The following is a 19284-nucleotide window of genomic DNA, read 5'->3' on the forward strand; positions in this document are numbered from 1 at the left end:
TTGCCTATCGATGTTGCACGTGGAGGTACTTCAAGAGCTCTGAATGCCGTTATCAGTGTTACTGTGTCGCTTGAAATAGTTGCATTGAATGGCCTTGAAGAGATGATGTGGAAAAGGAAAATGTTAACTATAATACGAATTATTCACCCTTTGTTAGACTTCCAGCGTATCTCACTTTGCCGAGTGCATCGTTTCGCACGAATAACCTGATGCTTTGATGAAGTCGCTCAGCTGTCGAGGGATTTGTTTTAAATGAAAAAAAAAAAAAAAAATGTTATTTCAGGCCAACAACTTCTTAGAAAAGGAATAAAAAAAATGGTGTATGTGCAAACCGTCCCACCAGGATCAGAGGTGTTAATCCACAACGCAACCCTTGACTGTAATATGAGTTTGACATGATTTTTTTTCCCCCCCTCCCCTGTGTGTTTCCTGATCCGCTGTCGTTCTGTTGTTTGGTTTAAGATTAGCAGAAAAACAAGAGCTTCCAGGTGCTGCTGCAAATCCTCTCCCAGGTCCTTTCTCCCCTCCCCAGCAGCTTGGGCTGGCTGTCCCTGGGCCAGCTCAGACTTGGCTTCACAGGTTACTCTGAATTAGCCACCTGAGACCCCCGTCACCTTTTTCCTTCGCTTACTGGCCCAAAAAGCTGGGTACCAGCTCTCTAGCATCACCAGCCCGTCTCAAATGCAATGTCAAGTGCTGCTACTTAAACCACTGAGCCTGAATTTGAGTTCCCGGAATGGGATCGAATTCTTTATGGTTAGGTGACTTCTTTAAACAAAACTAACTTCTCAAAATACCCCAAGGGGTTAGTTAATAGACTCAATTAATGGCTGTCAGTATTTTGGAGATGTAAATATTTAACTCCGTTGCACCAGATTGAGTCCATTTGTGCCCATAGCAAAATCCAAGGAAATTTGCAATTGGAAGTCATGTTTCCAATTTCCCTGAGATTTAGCACAAATCATGAACATGGTGGGAGCGTTGGTGATTGGCTTACAAAGCGATGAGCACTGGGAGTTAAAAATAATTCCTAAAGCAATAAGCCTGTTCTCCTGAATGCTTAAATATGGCCCAGTAGCCACATATAGAGAGAATTAGAAGGGATGTTGAGCTGCTGGTGTGGTTTTGAGATGCGCCGTGTCCCTTGGGCAAGGCCGGCGGGCTCTGAGCAGTTTTAGCGTCTGTTGAAATGTGTCTGATGCTGGTGAAGCCCTTTGGGGTCACTAGCTGAAGGCAGGTGAGCAGAGAAGCGTTAAGACAAGTTCAACCCGAGGTGCACGTCAGCGGGGCACGGAAGGGTTGAGTTTCTACTGTAAAATCACTAATAATCATCTGTAAGAGCAGATGTTTGGTTTATGTGAAAACCTGGGCTTTGGTAGTTTATAGTAAGGAAATACTGATTATTTGGCCTTCTTGCTGTTCTTTTCAACCAAGGGCAGGAGTAAAACGAAGCTTGGAGAAAGAGGTTCTCCTCCTCCAGGCAATGCATTGGCCAGGGAAGGCGTGAAGCCACCGGCAGGAGCCTGTTCTGTAAATACCAATGTTAAATGTCATTTTCCCCTTAAAAATGCCTAGATAACAGTGACGCTTCTTCACATACCTCTTCTGTCCTCTGCATGCTTTGGAGCAGATCAGCTTAGCTGACTTAAAATAAATATTTCTCTCTCGGCTTGGTAGTTATCGCAGCCGTAACACGGGCAGGGCTGAGCCTGGTTGTGCTCGGCTGCTCTCAAACCCGCTGCTGGTCTTGGGGCTTTGCAAATGCTCCTGGGGAGTCTGAAATCTTCATTCCTTGGTGATGACTGAAATGGAAATGGGCTTGATTCTTCATCTCGGGTTGAGCAAGTTGCTATTTGTCATCCACAACAATTTCTTGCGATGAGATGAGCTCCGTTAAAAAAGAAGGTAGATGCAAAAATCCACAAAATATTGGTGTTACATCCATTGCTGCGGTATTCTTGTAGGCATTGCCTTCTCTCCAGCTTAGATAATTACATTTTGCCAGTCTGCACGTCGCTTCATTTACATGCCTTATCCTTCATTTCTTGATTTGTTGTATAAAGTTGTGTACTCTTAAATACAATACTCTTAAATACTTGTGTTCTCCAGGCGTCCATGCTCCCAACAGTTACAACAGCCTTGAGTGATCTATCCAATCTCAAATGTTTCTTAATATAAGTGCAGCTGGAAGTGGTATTTGTTACTTAAAGTGTTTTTATTTTTGCTTTTTGTATTTCGTACAGCAAATAGGGAGCATCTCATACTGGTCACCGCAATAAACGTTGCGAGATAGGTCAGTGTCCGCATGAGCTCTGCAAATGTTGGGTGGTCCTAATGAGGCTTCTCTTGCAACAAATAACCCTTATCGTTAGTGTTTTGGAAAAATAAGTTTGGTGTAACGGGGACACAAAGCTTTCTAATTTGTATGGTTAAAAGAAGAGCTTCAAGGTATTTGAAAGACAAGTGTGTTGATGCTGTGTCTGGTGGAGGGCCTGAAATTAAACGAAGTAGGCAATTTAGCGTACCCTGTCCCCAGTTAAATAATAGGAATTGCGATTCGGCCCGTAACTGAGATGGTGTCAGTGTCTGCTCAAGGCTTTGGGTTCTTGGGATTAATCTTCTGTATCAGACTGTTGGGTTTTTACATCTGACTTAACTATTAATGTCTTTTAACAGATCCAGTTTGCTGACCAAAAACAAGAATTCAACAAGCGCCCGACGAAGATCGGCCGCCGTTCGCTTTCCCGCTCCATCTCGCAGTCCTCGACAGATAGCTACAGCTCAGGTGTGTGCCATCACTGCATTGGTTGTTCCTATTTATTGTCATAATTGAAAGTTTAAGATTATTTAAAAGCAAACTGAAATCTTTTCGAGTTACAGAAAGTTACGTACAGTTATGCTCCTGCGAGGAGCAGGGAGTTGGACTCGATGATCCTTATGGGTCCCTTCCAACCCGAAATATTCTATGATTCTGTGATCAGCTGCATCCTCTTACAGCATCTCTGCAGACCGCAGGGTTTGCCCTGCATTTTGCAGCAGCTCAGGGATCTCCCAGATCTGCTGTGTAGTCGGTAGTGTCGGAGGGAAGGCATAGGAAGAGGGTTGCTGCCTTTTTTTCTTCATCTTTGTGTATAGTTGGATGGAAAATTAAGTTACTCTGCTGCTCTTAACACTTCTAATCCCTCCTTATAACCCTCGTGTGTGGTTGCTGCTGGCTTTCCTCCTCTCTTTCCCTTTCTTTTCCTTCCAGGCTCAGCAAAACAGTATTTCTGTTGCACCCATGCTTGCATGCCGTCTTACCTTCCTGTTCTTGAATAAATCCATGTGGATCCCATTGTAGGTTTGGACTCACCCATTGCACGTGAAATTGGAGTCTTTGGAAGAGCAATGGTGACCTTTGAAGGCCACATGCGTCTTCTGTGTTTTTCCAGCTGGAATCTGTGAAATTAAACTTTTAGCGAGCGGTGGACTTGCTGTTTGGTCTTGCTAGCTGTACTTATAGGAACCCACTGGGGAGGGAGGTTGGTTTTTTTTTAATTTTGTTTTAAATTTCAGGGCTCTTCTGAAGTCCCAGGTATATTTATGAAGATTGGTTCTGGAAACTTGATTTGTGTGGACTAATATTTGGTGGTTGTGCAGCACTATCCAGAAACCTTCAGACTCTGGTCCCCCGGCAGCAGGCTCATTCCTTTGAGAACATGGCACAGCAAAGTTTTGTTTTGTCCTGCGCAGATGCTCGAATTGTTTTGTTTTCTTTGAATATGCATCATTTTCAGTGTAGACAACTGAAACTTAATTTCTGGAGCAGTCCATGAAGATGTCATAAAACCCAATCAAAGGTAGATCCCCATGAAAACCAGGCTAATTTCATTGAGCGCCCAGTTCATCAAACATTCAACATTTAGCAATCAAACATTTAGCAATCAAACATTTAACATTTCAAGCTGATGCAAAAAAGCAGCACAAGAAAGTCCTGAACACTGAAAACAAGTCTTCTGGTGGAAATTGTCATTTTTCCTTACAGGAAAGAGTGCAGCTTTGAGGGAACGACTGCTAAAACTTGCCTTAGCTTTGACTGAAGAAGGTGAAGCTGCCCTGCACTTCGCAAACAGTCTCTAGCATCGATTTATTCAGCAAATAAGTTGCTGTGACCACAGAATGCTGAGGAAACTCAGTGCCACCGCACTTCCCAGCACGTAGGAATGTCACCAGCCCGTTCGTTAAAACATTATGCTCCCAAGTGGCACCATCAGCTAAATTTTCCCTAGTCCAGTAACACCCATGTGGGACCGGTATCATACCTCACCTTCCAGTGTCCTCTTTGTCTCTGAGTAAGTCATTAAGTACCATTACCGTGCTGGAGAGCTTGTGTCACTTCAGGAGTTGGTTATGAGGATAGCGGCTTTCCAGGAATAGGGAGAGGTCATCAGGATGCTCTCAAATTGTTCAGGATAGGTCCATCTGGGATCCTTGGCACTTTGAAGGGAATACTGCTTGCTACCTGAAATGTTACAGCTACCATCCTAGCTGAGACCGTCACAGAAAGGAATTTGGATCCAGTTCCCCATCCCTCAAGGAGTCTTAATGCATCTGATCCCCTCCTGGTCCTGGCCCCTTGAAGAAGATGCAGAAGAAATCAGCTTCCAACGCAAGGCTACGAAGAATGGAGACGTAAGCGACTTGAAACTGGAGGAGGTATTATTCCTCTGTTCCTCATGACTGTGAAGGCAAATGATCAGGCCCTTCTGGTGACGGGTACCAAAACTCACGGTGGAGTACCATCAAGAGCTCTCAGATGGGTATTCAGGTTGGTGGCCAAGGCCTGGCTGCAGACCTTGCAGAGGTCTGGCTTTCCGCCAGAACCGTGGGGAATAAGGAACATTCACGGTGAGGCTACACCACAGTCCTTGACTTAGTCCCTGTCCATGACATGAATGCATTTTTTTGGATACTTGGCAGATCACAGCATATCTGGGGAGAATCCGGGTAGATATCTGGTAGTTTGGAGCATCAGAGACCACGAGAGCTCAAAGGTGCATCCTACCCTGACCCTCTCATCTAGGTATCTTGTGTATAACAAGAAATAATTCAGTTTTGGGGTGGATGACGTGCTGTGAGCTACAGTTGGTTTTTGGTTGCAGAGTTTGCTGGCCATGCATAAGTCCCATTCTGCACGCTTAAAGCCTGTGGCTGAAAATCAAATCTCAGGGTAGTCCACCCACATCTGCTTGTATGAGGGTGTTTTTGGCCATACCCCACCTGCAGCTTCCAGCTGGGCGTCTGCTGTTGAAGGAAGCCGGACAGAGCCCAAGGGCTCGCACAGGGCTGTCCACGCCGTCCAGTTGTGTGCATGGATGGATGTGAGCCGAACTCTGCCGACCCGGCCAGCCCCAGCACTGGAGACCAGTCCCTCGCCTGTTTTATTTCCCAGGGTGGACGTAGCTGACAACTACGACTGAAGTTGATGCCTGTCTGAAGTCCTAGTAGTCTTGACTGTTGAAGCTGTAGGGAACGTCCCTGTTCTTGTGCCCGTCCTGTCATGGTATGTCTTGGGAGCAAACAGGATGAAACCTCCTGTGTGTGATGAACGTGAGCAGATCTATATGAAGTGGCTTTGTGGCAGTAGTGCATTGCCCATAACAGAGATCATTGCCTGTGCGCTACATGGAAAACAGACTAGATGAGGACCTACAAGTTTTTTTGCGTTTTTCAACAACCCAGGTTTAGAAGAGCAAAGGTAACTGGTGGAAAAGTCGTGGTTATCAGGTCCTCTCTGCTCCTGGCAAAGGCAGGTGCCCATTTCCAGAAGATGCAACTGCTGGAGGTTGTGATCTGATCCTGCACGCACGAACAGTGAAAGCCACGCACAGTCCAGTGGTTTCATCCTCGTTCCTGTGGAAGGAGCAACTGTTCTTTGTCTCCTTTCCTGGCTCTTGGGTTGCTTCTTGCACACTTGGAGGAACCTCCAGAGCCAAGCTTGGAGGAGCCCCCCCAAGGTTGGGGACAATCTGGGTGACCCATCACCCCTGCAGTGGCTGTGTTCCCATGCAAAGGGCTTTTAGGAGAACTTGAGGAACAATGCATGCCATGTCCTCTCCAGAGAGACATCAGCCCGGGCTCTGTTTGCACTTTGTAAGCCACCTGGATTATGTTTGTAACGTTATCATCTTTAGTAGCATGTTTTAAGCTGGCATTAACGATTAGACTTCTCTAATACAGGCCTGTGATTAATATAACATTTGTAGAGGTTTTACAGCTCCATCTGATGTCTAATCAGCAGGGTATATTTTATGACTGTCATTTTTAAAGACTAATAGGCTGACTAGCCTGGCTAATGTCATCATGTTTGCTCCCCATTCACAGCTGAAAGAACTTGGAGCAACTTTGGGGAATTCTCCTCCGCCCCATGCACTTAGCATCTCCTGCTAAAGCATCAGCAATTGCAATTAATTAGCTCATGAAAGTATTATATTTCCCTCCTAATGAAAGCTGCTAGGCTGACAGTCAAGACAGAAGACTTCTGTTCTCAGGACGGTTGCAGGATGGGTAGATAAATCCTGTTGGTACCTCTCAGCATGGATCTTTGTCATTCTCCTTTTAGGGCTGAGCAGTAGCACAGTCTAAAGAACCCATTAAGCCCTCCTGGGATGAGAAAAGGCTGGAAAAGAAGAAGCATGAGGAGCAGAGAGTTGATAATGGAGGGGAAGAATCATAGAGTCGTTTAGGTTGGAAAAAACCCTTAGGATCATCGAGTCCAACCGTAAACCTAACACTGCCAAGTCCACCACTACACCATGTCCCTAAGCGCCACATCCACACAGCTTTTAAATACCTCCAGGGATGGTGACTCCACCATGTCCCTGGGCAGCCTGTTCCAGTGCTGGACAACCCTTTCGGTGAAGAAATTTTTCCTAATATCCAGTCTAAACCTCCGTGGCACAACTTGAGGCCATTTCCTCTCGTCCTATCGCTTGTTACTTGGGAGAAGAGACCGACCCCCACCTCTCTACACCCTCCTTTCAGGCAGCTGTAGAGAGCGATGAGGTCTCCCCTCAGCCTCCTTTTCTCCAGGCTGAACAACCCCAGGTCCCTCAGCCGCTCCCCATCAGACTTGCTCTCCAGACCCTTCACCAGCTTCATTGCTCTTCTCTGGACATGCAAGAGGTGTGTGGAGGTCCCAAGGTTTGGAGGTGGTGAGCATGAGTGAAGAAGTGAATGAAACCCAAGTGACTCTTCCCCGAGACGTGCTTGGTGGGAAGGCTGTCATCCCAGCATCTCTGCCCAAAATGATGGGGAGGTGCTGGTGCCATTTTAGTGATGCAAGAGAGGCCTGGGTGTGGAAACAGCATCTCTGCAAACAGCCAGTGGTTTCTTGCTTTTCCTTACCCATCAAAACTGGAAAAATTCAATCAAAATCATCAGCTGGTCTCCAAAATAGGTACAATCTGTGAAGCTGTAATGTGGAGCAGTGTACTCCAAGATGCAATGCGTGGCTAACTGGGCTCTGCTAGAAGCAATAATGGGAAAAATGAGGGTGGTGAAACCCTGGCCCAGGTTGCCCAGAGAGGTGGTAGATGCCCCATCCCTGGAAACACTCAAGGTCAGGTTGGCCGGAGCTCTGAGCAGCCTGATCCAGGTGAAGATGTCCCTGCTCATGGCAGGGGGGTTGGACGAGATTACCTGTAAAGGTCCCTTCCAACCCAAACCATTCTATGAAAAACCAACAGAGGCACCGTTGAACACGAAAACTTTATCACTTGGTTGCTCTAAAGTACGAAGAATGAAAATACTAATGATCCGTGCTGATCTGACTTTTCAAATTAGAAGTAAAAGTCTCTTATCTCATTACCCTTGCCGTAAGCGGCCCATTTTCTGTAGTTGTTCCACTTCATTTAAAACGAGTAATTTTTCTCAATGGGGAAATTGTTTTCTGCGCCATTTGGGAGTGGTTTATATGCCCAAGGACACGGCATGGTGTTTAACAGCATCTGCTGTTGCAAACCAGGGAAAGGCACCGACCTGACAGCTCAGCTTTGGAGTCGAGGGGATGTTTTGGCATTGCGCCGGGCAAATCGCTTAAGTTTTGGTGACTGTTCTTTCCCTTTCTGCAAAACTCAGATAATTGTTACCTGCTCGAGCAAAGATTTTTGGGGATCAGCTGGTTTATATCAGCCCAGCGCTTTGAATACTAAAGCGCTCAGCGTTGTGTATTACGCACCGCATACACGTTATGTAGGCACTGAAATGAGATTAGAACAGTAATATCTTTAATTAAAGGCGATTGACTTCATCCTCATGCTCTTTCATAACTTTCAAAAGGTTGTGCAGAAAAGAAACAAGGTTTGTCTTTTTAGTTGGGCTGTAGCAGGGGCAGGCTGCCCCTTTTTTGTCCATACCGATGCCAATACTATAGATGTGAGTGGATCCTCATCTAAAATATTAGCAAAGCTAAACTTGGCTGAATTTAGGCTCTGACATGGTCTTTGCTGGGTTAGGACATGGGCTGCAGGTGTCTCCTTTTCGCCCCAACATTTTTCTACTGGATAACAGTGCCCGAGACCTGCTGCTGTGTTCATGTCATTCTCTTTTAAATAATACAGTTTATATTAAAATGCTACGTGGCTCTACGGAATGCCAACCCCAGTTATAAAGCTTTCATTAATCAACTTTGGGGTGATTTGAGATGATATTTAGGAGACTGTCTATCCCGTCAGTTAATTGGATATTTCTAGATTACAGGTGCTAGGAATCCTTTCCTTTCTGTACTTGTTATTCATTTTACAGGAAAGCAAGGGCAAAATTTACTATTATATATTACTATGCTGTTATACTACACTAACAATATTAGTTTAATTACCGTAGTGCAATATGCACTGTTATATATTACACGTACGTAACAGTAAAAACCATCTGCATATGAAAATCTGGCTACCATCTAGGCGGGTTTTTTTGTTTAAAAAAATTACTTTCAGCCCCCAGAACCAAGATCTATGGTTTTAAAGAAACCTCTGCACAGATTAGCTGTCTTCAAGGAAATAATCCTCCTTTAACTAATTAATCCTTCTGATATACAAGAGGTTGATATTATATAAGGTGCTCTTTTGTTATTAAGCCAGGCTCCCGGTCCTTCAAGAGCTGCTGTGGGATTGTGAACACAAATTCAGAAATTTGCCGTCAGTGTGTTGTTTGCTGTCAGTGTGTTGCCGTCAGTGTGCTGTTTGCAGGGTCGGACTTGCCTTTCGCACCCCGCTGAGGATGGAGTCTTTGCAGAGAAATTTCAGCAATGCATAATTCTCCTCCGTAAGCGGATTAAGACCCAAGCGGGTCTTGGGGAGCCTGGCACACCGACAGCAGCAGCGCTAAGCTTTTTTTCCTTGGGATCATTCAAGTGCTTCACACGAGCCAGAAGAGAAAGTAATCAGCTTGCTGGGTGCTGCAGGAAAGACAAACCCATGGCCATGCTCGGGGGGGAAGGGTTTAACTCCTTGGTTTGGGTTTTCTGGTGTGAAAATGTTAACAGAGGTATTGAAATGCTGGGTAGAGGGGTGGGGTGGCGTGCCTTAACTCCAAGTTCTCAGAAGGGGCTCTCGGTATCAATCTTCACTTGAGGTCTGGATGCCTCTGGAAAGCTGCAGCTCTTTGGGAGCACTGGTGGGTGGGGATAAGACCATGGGTTCAACCATGCCATTCGTCCTATGACACTGTGTAAGAAGCGCTCACCCTTCGTGCTACCAAATTCCTTTGGCACAGAATTGGGGTAGAAAGTTGGGAATCCGTACTAACTGTTGGGTAGAACAACTCCCTTGGGTGTTTGGTGTAGATCATTCCCTCTTGGAGACTGTGCCTGGGAGAGAAGCTAGCTCACGCACACAGCAACGCATCACCCAAAGCCAGTAGCTGTTGAGTTTGACTATGCAACATTTCCTAGATAAAGATTTAACCAATTCTTTTCTGGTGTCGTGAAAGAAAGAGAGCTCATCGTCATATGTGATGCCTTCACACATGCACATCATTCACTAGCAAAGCATAATATTGGCCAACTCCACTGAGGCTGTCATGGATAGTGCTGTTCTACAAAGGTGGTCCTCTTCTGCTCTAGCAAGTAATTTGATGCCAGGTCTCTCGTTCATTTTAGAAGTACCACATGATCTGGAGAATAAAGACTTGAAGTAAAACTTCAGGGCCATTTCATGAGGAATGGGTGATGACCATGTGGATGAGGCTCTTGAGTTGGGTCCCAAGGTGTGGCTCCTGCCAGAGAGGAGGAGGAGGAGGTGGTGGTAGTGGTGATGGTGGTGGTGAGGAGCTCAGCTGGACCAAGAGCTCTGCACTCCAGGTGCTTTGTCTCTGGAAAGGAAAGAGGAGTGATGTTTTCTAGTTTGTGTCCAAGCCTTATGTTTTGCTTTAACTGCTGATGCCAGTCCTAGGAGATGAAAGAGGTCTGGTCTCCCACATGGGGGCATATTCCAGAGGAAAACACAGCACAAATAGCCTCTTCAGCTGATCCCGATAAACTGGAAGCAGAAGTGGTGGCTAATTCATCACAGCTCAAATTGAAAATGGACTCTACATGTGATTTTAGTAATCAAAATAAATGGGAAGGGGGATTTCTAACTCCATGAAGGGCTCTTCAGTAAATCTCCATGTGTCTTCCATAGACTAGCTGCCTAACCAAAAGTTTGGAGGACATTGATAGAACAGGAAGACAGTTATGAACAGCAACTGTAATTAATTCTGTGTTCACATGCACGTCCACGCCCAGTACCCATATATCGTCTTAAACAAGACGCATAATCTGATTCTGTAAGAGAGACGGTATGTTTGCTATCCCCTATAGGCTCCTTACTTCGGAGAGAAGTGGTACCTTCTCTTCTCTTCTCTTCTCTTCTCTTCTCTTCTCTTCTCTTCTCTTCTCTTCTCTTCTCTTCTCTTCTCTTCTCTCCTCTCCTCTCCTCTCCTCTCCTCTCCTCTCCTCTCCTCTCCTCTCCTCTCCTCTTCCCCTTCCCCTTCCCCTTCCCCTTCCCCTTCCCCTTCCCCTTCCCCTTCCCCTTCCCCTTCCCCTTCCCCTTCCCCACAAGAGGGAGGAAGGGTTAAAGAAGATCCAGAAAGGCAAAATATTAAATACATCTCCAAGTGTTTGCTATTTATAATAGAAAAGAAGGGGAAAATACAAGGGCTGGATTGAGTTGTCTGTAGATGTACAGAGATGTTGGTTAGAAGGAACCATCAAGGTCATCTCGCCCCACTGCCCACTCAGAGCAGGACATTGCCAGCACAGGATCAGGTGAGCCATGACTCTCTCTAACCAGTTCCTGAAGTCCTCCAAGGATGGAGATCCACCACCTCTCTGGGCAACCTGTGCCAATGTTGTGTTATCCTCCTGATGAAGAAGTTTCTTCCTACCATCCCACGTGAGCCTCCCAAGCAGCAACTTGTGGCCATTGCCTTTGTTGAGGAACGCTGAAATTGAGCAAATCCAAGGGCTGGGACTACCACCATAACTGGATAATAATTAACTAGCAGGCTCTGCCATGCCGTTGTTTAAAATGAAATAGGGTCTTGTATCTATCCTGTCTTAAATTACAACTCTTAATGTTTTGGAAGTACTGAAAACATTAATAGACATTTTTGTTGGCTATTTTAGAGCTGTAAAGGCTTAACATTTGGGAAGAGAGATGAGAGAAGGCCACAGAGGAGCTGCAAAGCATGAGGAGATGAGCCCGTGGGGGACACGGGCAGTGCCCGAGTTAATTCCCTCCGGTGTGGTGTTGCAGTAGAAGTAGATGAGAGTGAGGAGGTCATTGCAGGTAAAAGCTGACTGTGGGGAGATGGTCATTGTGAGGAGAAGAGGAGATCCCAGCTAAGGACGGAGGGAGATGGCACACGCACATGGAGAAGCACATCTATGGATGCATTCAGCAGATCATCTGCGCCCTGCCACTGCAGGTAGTTTGGCTTTAGGGAATATTTTGTTCTGTCTCTGACCTCCTTTTCTTCCTCCAGCTGCCTCCTACACAGACAGCTCTGATGATGAGACCTCCCCCCGAGACAAGCAGCAGAAGAACTCCAAAGGCAGCAGTGATTTCTGTGTGAAAAACATAAAGCAGGCAGAATTTGGGCGCCGAGAGATTGAAATTGCTGAACAAGGTAAATGGGGCGCGTTCCTCAAGCTCCACGTTGTCCTAGGCTGTCTTGTGGGGTTCTTCCTCCCCCCAGATCTTCTTCTTGCGAGGTCCAGTATATTGGTGATTTCTTGACACCATTCCTGTTAGAGATGGGAAAACTTCTATGGGACTTTGTGGGATGGAAAGGAGTTACAGGGTTATGCTGTGTAGCTCCAACCAACCAACTAGTGAAGGACTACTCTATAGTCAAATGCATTTTGTTAAAATCAGTAGAAAAGATTAAATCCAGCAAATAAATCAGACAACTTTGTTTTAGCATGATTGTCTCCAAAAATCCATAGCAAAGGCAATGCAGTGTTTAGGTAGTTGGAGGGATATTGGAGAGGCTGATCAGAGCAGCGAGCCCCAAAGTCCTCCTCGGTCTGAAGCAGATTCTCCTCCAGCCTCACTTGGGCGTTCGCAGGTAGAAGTTTGAAAATGCGATGATGCTACATCCTAAATAGTAGGAAGAGACCTCAGAGGGTTATTGGGTCCTTTTCAGCTGTGCCATGACTTATTTGCTCCCTGCTCGCAAGGGTTTTGCTTTTTCCGAAGCTGCCACAGCTGTACAAATTCATAGGGGTACCAGATAGCAGGGCGAGAAGTGATGCTGGCAGTTTCTTCTGTGCTCATCCCCCTTTCCATTGTATTAATGGACGTCCTTTTTATTTTGCCTTCCAGAAATGCCTGCGCTGATGGCTTTGAGGAAGAGAGCTCAGGGAGAGAAGCCACTGGCTGGGGCCAAGATCGTGGGCTGCACACACATTACAGCGCAGACAGCTGTAAGACCCCATCAATAAACTCCAGACAGGGATTTTTCACTGCTTAACCTCTAAAATAAACCCCGAGGGGTTAATATATATATATGTACCCACACACATATGTAAGCTGCATATATAATATACTTTGAAGTTCTTATTTACTTCATTCACTTTGAATTGTAAAAAAAAAAAAAAGTAATTGCAAAATTGTTTTCTGTGCAACTCTCTTAACAACCCTGATGCTGCTTAAAACCAACTTCAGATACCCCCCAGAACCTTTCCCATAAATAGCAAGTAAAAATCCCAGTTGTACATTGCTTTTTGCATTGCTCTCTCTTTTTTTTTTTTTTGGTTTAAATCCAGGTCCTAATGGAGACTCTTGGTGCACTGGGTGCACAGTGCCGATGGGCTGCGTGCAACATCTACTCTACTCTTAATGAAGTGGCTGCTGCCCTTGCCGAGAGCGGTAGGACACTTAACGCTTTTTGTTCTTTCTGGTTTTAAAAAGATTTCTTCCTGTCCCATCATATTTAGCTCATTCACCATCTCTTACAGTTTTTTTCCTTCATTCTCTTCAATTTAGAATAAACCTATAGGAGGTAAACAGCACAAGATCAATCCTTTCCATTGGTCTGAAAATCTTAGAATTATTTTTCTCTGGAGCATAAAAGTATGTAGTACAACTGATGATGATGCACATTATTAGGCATCGGGGCTATGAGAACCTGAAAGCTATTTTGCTAAAAGAAACTAAGCTGAATTTTATTTCAGTTCTGTAAATTTGAGTCATAACTTTGGCTAAAAGGGGTGAAAGAGAGGATTTGGGGGGGACATAATTCACAAAGCAGAAGCTGTCCATCTTGCTGCTCACCTGGGAGATGCCTTAATTCAAATCCTGTTTTACCTGGGTAAGGCCAGGGATTTTACCGTGAGAGCTGGGAGACCCAGAAGAAGCCAAACCCACCAGCTTGCCTGTTACCTGGTCTTGCTCACGGAAGCTGAATAATAATTCAGGATACATTCAAGTAAATTTGTGGCTAACGTGTCTAACAGGAAGGTAGGACATCTAACTCGCAGCAAAAGCTTGATTTTGCAAATAAATATTATCGTTGAGAGCGTGTTGCCCTCTCGTCTGGTGGCTAGAACTTCTTCTTGGGGGAGAGGAAGAATTAGGAAGGTTAAAGCCGACTCCTGTCTGCTGCCTTCAGTGTGTATCTTCAATGTATATCTCTGAAGCTTCTTCTAGAAGGTAGATGTTGAAAAATCAGACTGCAAGCAAGACTGCAGTGGTGTCGGGAGCTTGGTTCGTCACGCGCGGACGTAGGGAGAGCCGATCCCCAAGGGATTTGCTAAGGCTGTGTTAGCACCCGTCTCCCTCTCTGTGCCAGGGTTCCCCGTCTTCGCCTGGAAGGGAGAATCCGAAGACGACTTCTGGTGGTGCATCGATCGCTGCGTCAACGTCGAAGGATGGCAGCCTAACATGGTGAGACGGGGCCAACTAAAATGCTCGGCGTGTGTTGAAGCATGGATAGCTCTCATCTAGAGAGAAGGAAGAGGGTTTAGTGCTGGTCTGTGTTTTCCTTCTGAATTTCGACCTACCTTAGCAGTTAAGGCTTGGTGCTAACACAGCACTTACCTTCAGAGTGCTTGACAATGAAGTACGCAATGCGGGAAGTTAACTTATTTCAGTCTCGCAGATGTAAAGTCAGGGAGAAGGTGCGTTAACTGACTTCTGCGTGGCTATCCGCAGAGGTAGGTCATGCCTACTGAGCAAAGTTTTGTTTAACAATTTTCTAAATAAGCATGGCTGCGTTAGTGCAGAGTTTATAGGGTGCTTAGTTTGCTTCCAGAGTAGTTTGCTACAGTTTAAACCAAACTGATTTAATCTAGCCAGTAAAAAAAATGACTCAAAATCAGTATGTTCTGAAAAGGGGTTGTGTCCATTTTACCATATTCAATTAAATTCACAGCTTTGGTTGATGTGATTTTTCTTATCTAGGCAAGGCCTCTGTTTCAGAAAAAAAATCAGATTTTTAGGTGATTTCTGCACTTTAAGCCTGCTCTTACTGTACGAACACAAAACCTCAGGTAGCCCAACTCTGTACTTCGCTGGTTTATTCTGCCCTTGTTTCTAGGGAAAACAGAGAACCCTGAACTAGGTGAACAGAATAATTTACAGCTGTCAAATGTACTGTTTTCATCATGCTTCCCGACAGATTTTGAGCCCTGGAGCTTATGATCCTAATTAGACAAAAAGTAATCAAAGGTGGCAGGTAGGCATGTATCTGCATTGTTTATTTGCCAATATCAGCTTGTTTGAGGTGGTTTTTTAGTCCCTTCCAGTCTACACCTGCTCACTTCCTCGCTGTCACCTTTAAAAAGAATTGTGAATGTCAAAAAATCCACCCCCGAGCTGTGAGTCTAGACATGATAGCAGCTTTTTTCTTCTTTTTGAGGAATAATTTCCCATTGAAAATGTCAGTAATTGAAGAAGTCAACGTACCAGAATATATATATTATGCTTTCCCAGGATCTCTTCAGACCTCTTCATTCTGCAACTTGTCTCCAGCCATCAGTGTATTTTCAGACCTGCTTCTGGAGCACAGAAATAATTGCTGGGCAGCACCAAATGCCTTGGATCTAGCAGTTCCCAAAGATTTGCACGCCTGATTTTGGAGGTCCACGTTTTTAGAGACAAGAAATAGGATGCTGGACACTGAGTGAAGAACAGGTGTGGAAAGGATCTTCTTCATATGATTATTTCAGAAGAGAGGAGCTGGCAAACTTGGCCGAAGAAGCAAGACAAAATTAGCCTTTCCAGTCCCGGGGCTGAAGCGAGATGGATCTACTCTGCTCCATGTCCTGATCGCAACTTTTCAGAGCATGCATCATATATATTTTTTATTCTGTTGAGATTGAGAATATCCCGATTGGGTTTTCTGATGGGAATAGCAGACCTTTAGAGGGATGCTCTGCCTGGACAGGAATGGCTCCAAGGGTTTTTTCTGAAAAATACTGAATTTCCAGGGCTGAGGGTTTGGTTTCCTTTGCAGCATAAAGTGATCTAGGACCACGCTGCCGCCGGGGCATGTTGATGCCGCCTCCGTCCATGCCTTCCTGCCATCTCCTTGTGTTTTCACCAGTCATTTTCTGTAGTCTGTTATTTTCAGTCATGTTGTTGAGCTGATCCTAGCTAATTTTAACCAGCTTGTTCTTGGCGAGATCAGCACCATGGTATCGGCTGTTGCCCCAACAGAGTTGGAAGGGGGACAGGGTGAGACATTCGGTGGCAGCGGGATCTTAGATGGGTTTAAAGAGGTGGTAAAATGGCACCCTGAGACACCAGTTTCTTTCATGGAAGAGCCAGAGATTTTCTGCTGGAGAAAACATGAAATGGGAGGACTGAGGGAGTGAGAAGTCACAGCCCTTCTGTGCAACAGCAATGTGAAACTGGTTACTTGGAGAGAAAAGCACTGGGAGAGAAACACCTACCAACTGGAAACAGATGCACCAAATCAGTCAAAAATTGTAAAAATTCAGGGTGAGTACTGCTGCGGAGGAGCAGGAGTAGGTATCTCCTGGTGCTTGGGTCAGAGGACAGTCCCATGTCCAAAGAGAGAAATGTCCCTGCAGGCACAGGGTGATAGGAAGATGTTTTTTTACAGTCGTGACCACTTCAGCATGCTCTGCTCCGAGACGGAAGTGCCAAAATCAAGAGGGAGGTTGATGAACCGCAGCCGGGAGCGTTGGTTTGCAGATCGTGCCTCTCGGTGGGCGTCAGGCAGCAGCACCGAGAGGCAGAGCGAGGCTCACATCTATAACAGCTGATTTTCTGTACGAAAAATTCTTTGCATGTCAAATAAAGGCTTTTTTCCCCAGAAACAGAAATCTGCCTGGGAAGAATTGGAATGAAGGCAAATAACCTGTGTAAAGCTGAGAAAACTGCAGGAATATGGGGCACGTACCACGGGCTTTGCTGTTGGCCGTTTGGGGCTGCTACACAAAGGTGACCTTCCATCAAAAACCAGTTCCTCCACTGATTTGTTGGGGTTTTTTTTCGACTCCTGCCCTCCTAGGAAAGAGGAAACTGCCAACCCCCAGAATTCTCTCTTAGAAAGAGGATTATGTGCCCTATTAAATGGGGATTAATGAAATGAAGACGTCCTGGGAGCCAGGCTGCTGAATTCCTACCTTGGCTGGCCCAGGAGAGCTTCTCATCTCACTTAACCCTTACCTGCCTCTGCTTCCCAGCCTGTGGATGGGAGGTGGATCTGGGGGTTCCCTGGAGACTCAAGAGAGTTGGGTCTGCGTGGACGATGCGTGCTCTGCTCTGGCAGGACACCGTGTGCTTTCCAGACATCCGCGCAGGAGCAGCTGCTACCCACGGCATTCGTCTTCAGTGGAAAACCCTGCAATTTAGAGGGAAAAAGGTTGTGACAGGACGCAGCATTTCCAAGCAGCTCTTTGCCCACGGATGTCAGAGTGGTGGCTCCATGCAGCCACCACGTCGTGTCGTGACGAAGCTCAGGAGTGTCGTCTTTGCACCCGCAATGAGGCTTCTGCCGCAGGAGCGTGGTGGGAGTGTTAATTTTTCCTGGGTGGCTGCAGATGCTGGTGGGAGAGCTGCAGATGCGTGCAGCAGAGGGTCCCTGCCGGGCTCCACCGCCAGCCAACGGGCAGAGATGCTGCTGCCCAGATTTGACACTTGCATTTTAGGACGCCTGCACGCCACACCAGTAGGTTAGTAAGGGCTGGCTTGGCAGTCAGAAGTCTTGAACGTTGGTGTAGGGAACATGCAAAGAGGAGGAGGAGGAGAATGATGATGATGATGATGGTGATGATGCAGTCAGAAGTCTTTGATGTTGGTGTAGGGAATATGCAAAGAGGAGGAGGAGGAGAATGATAATGATGATGATCATGATGATGATGCAGATGCAGTCAGAAGTCTGACGTTGGTGTAGGGAATATGCAAAGAGGATGATGATGATGATTATGATGATGATGCAGTCAATCTTTGACATTGGTGTAGGGAATATGCAAAGAGGATGATGATCATGATAGGGAACATGCAAGGAGGAGGATGATGATGATTCAGTCAGAAGTCTTTGACGTTGGTGTGGGGAACATGCAAAGAGGATGATGATGATGCAGTTGGAAGTCTTTGATGTTGGTGTAGGGAACATGCAAAGAGGAGGAGGAAGATGATAATAATAACATGGGGCAATGTGCTGTCAGCCAGCCCAGCCAGCACAGGTCCTTGGCACTTCGCCTGCCACTCAGTGAAATCTGCTCCCTGTTTTTTCTTGAGTCTGAGTCTAATGGGGGTTGTCACACTTCCCACCTTGCTTGAGCACTGCTTGGGCCACCTGAGGCCACCAGGGTGGCAGGAGAACTTGGGGAAATGCACATGTTTGGTTTTTTTCATTTCTTATATCTTTTCTTCTTTCCCAGACACCCCTTTATGGTACCCTAGTGGGTCCCTCTTTGAAGCACTTAGAGCTCAGCACCCTCCTTGGGTATGGCCGTGTGTTGAGATGTAGCAGGGGACGACCCAAAGCGGTTGGGATTGGGGCGACGTTTATTACGAGGAAAGTGTGTAGGACACAAACAACGAGACTCCTGATAAACTCCACTGGCTATCGCTAGATTTTCTGTGATTATCAGAGGTTCTGTACTTACAGAGGTAAAGAATAAGCCTTGGCTTAAAGTCTTTGATTATTCTGGCGACACTATAGCACATCACAAAAATACCTGAATAACATCAACCCATGCAAAGGTGTATCTGGATGTAGGTGTTAGACTTTTAGCAGTGTTATGACTTTCATGTCCAAAGCCGTTACCAGGTGTGTTTCCATATGCTGGAAAACACATATGCATATTCTCACCAGCAGAGAATGGACAAGCTCTTAGACATTTCTTTTCACTGCAGTTTTTAGATTTCTGTGACCGAATTGTTTTCATGTCTGTCCTTTCCAAGGCACTTTTTCAAAGGGCACCTTTACTTGCTCATCTTTAATGTTTTTATTAAAGCAGTAAGTCTCTGGCTTTCTCCACCGCCCTGAAACATGTCATTAGGAGGAAATGGGTGGCTCGGGAGACTCGTGATCTAATAAGGAAGAGTTTTGTACTTCCGAGACTGAGGTTCGAAGCCAGCTGAAATGGGCAGAGACCCAAAGTTTTTGTCTAAAAGAGGTTCAGGTTTTTTAATACGCAGTGTTTTGTGATGCAGTTACATTATAATTGGCATTAGTGGCTCTGCACCCTCCTCCTCCTCCTCCATCCTCCTCCTCCTCCTCCATCCTCCTCCATTAGCAGTCAGGTTAGAAAAGCTGATGACTCTGGTTCAAAGGCTTTTCCAT

The 19284-nt window shown here is 45.8% G+C and overlaps 1 protein-coding gene across 1 annotated transcript in view; it reads left to right on the forward strand.

Annotated features, from left to right (window-relative positions):
- Window positions 1–19284, forward strand: part of AHCYL2 (adenosylhomocysteinase like 2) — a 106281-nt gene that overhangs the window by 70994 nt on the left and 16003 nt on the right. The window contains exons 2-6 of the mRNA XM_072856687.1: window positions 2677–2785; window positions 12004–12147; window positions 12846–12946; window positions 13289–13391; window positions 14314–14408. Coding sequence (XP_072712788.1) covers window positions 2677–2785; window positions 12004–12147; window positions 12846–12946; window positions 13289–13391; window positions 14314–14408 — 552 coding nt within the window. The remainder of the gene's footprint in view (window positions 1–2676; window positions 2786–12003; window positions 12148–12845; window positions 12947–13288; window positions 13392–14313; window positions 14409–19284) is intronic.

Source organism: Ciconia boyciana, chromosome 1 (assembly GCF_034638445.1).
Source record: "Ciconia boyciana chromosome 1, ASM3463844v1, whole genome shotgun sequence".
Classification (NCBI taxonomy): domain Eukaryota; kingdom Metazoa; phylum Chordata; class Aves; order Ciconiiformes; family Ciconiidae; genus Ciconia; species Ciconia boyciana.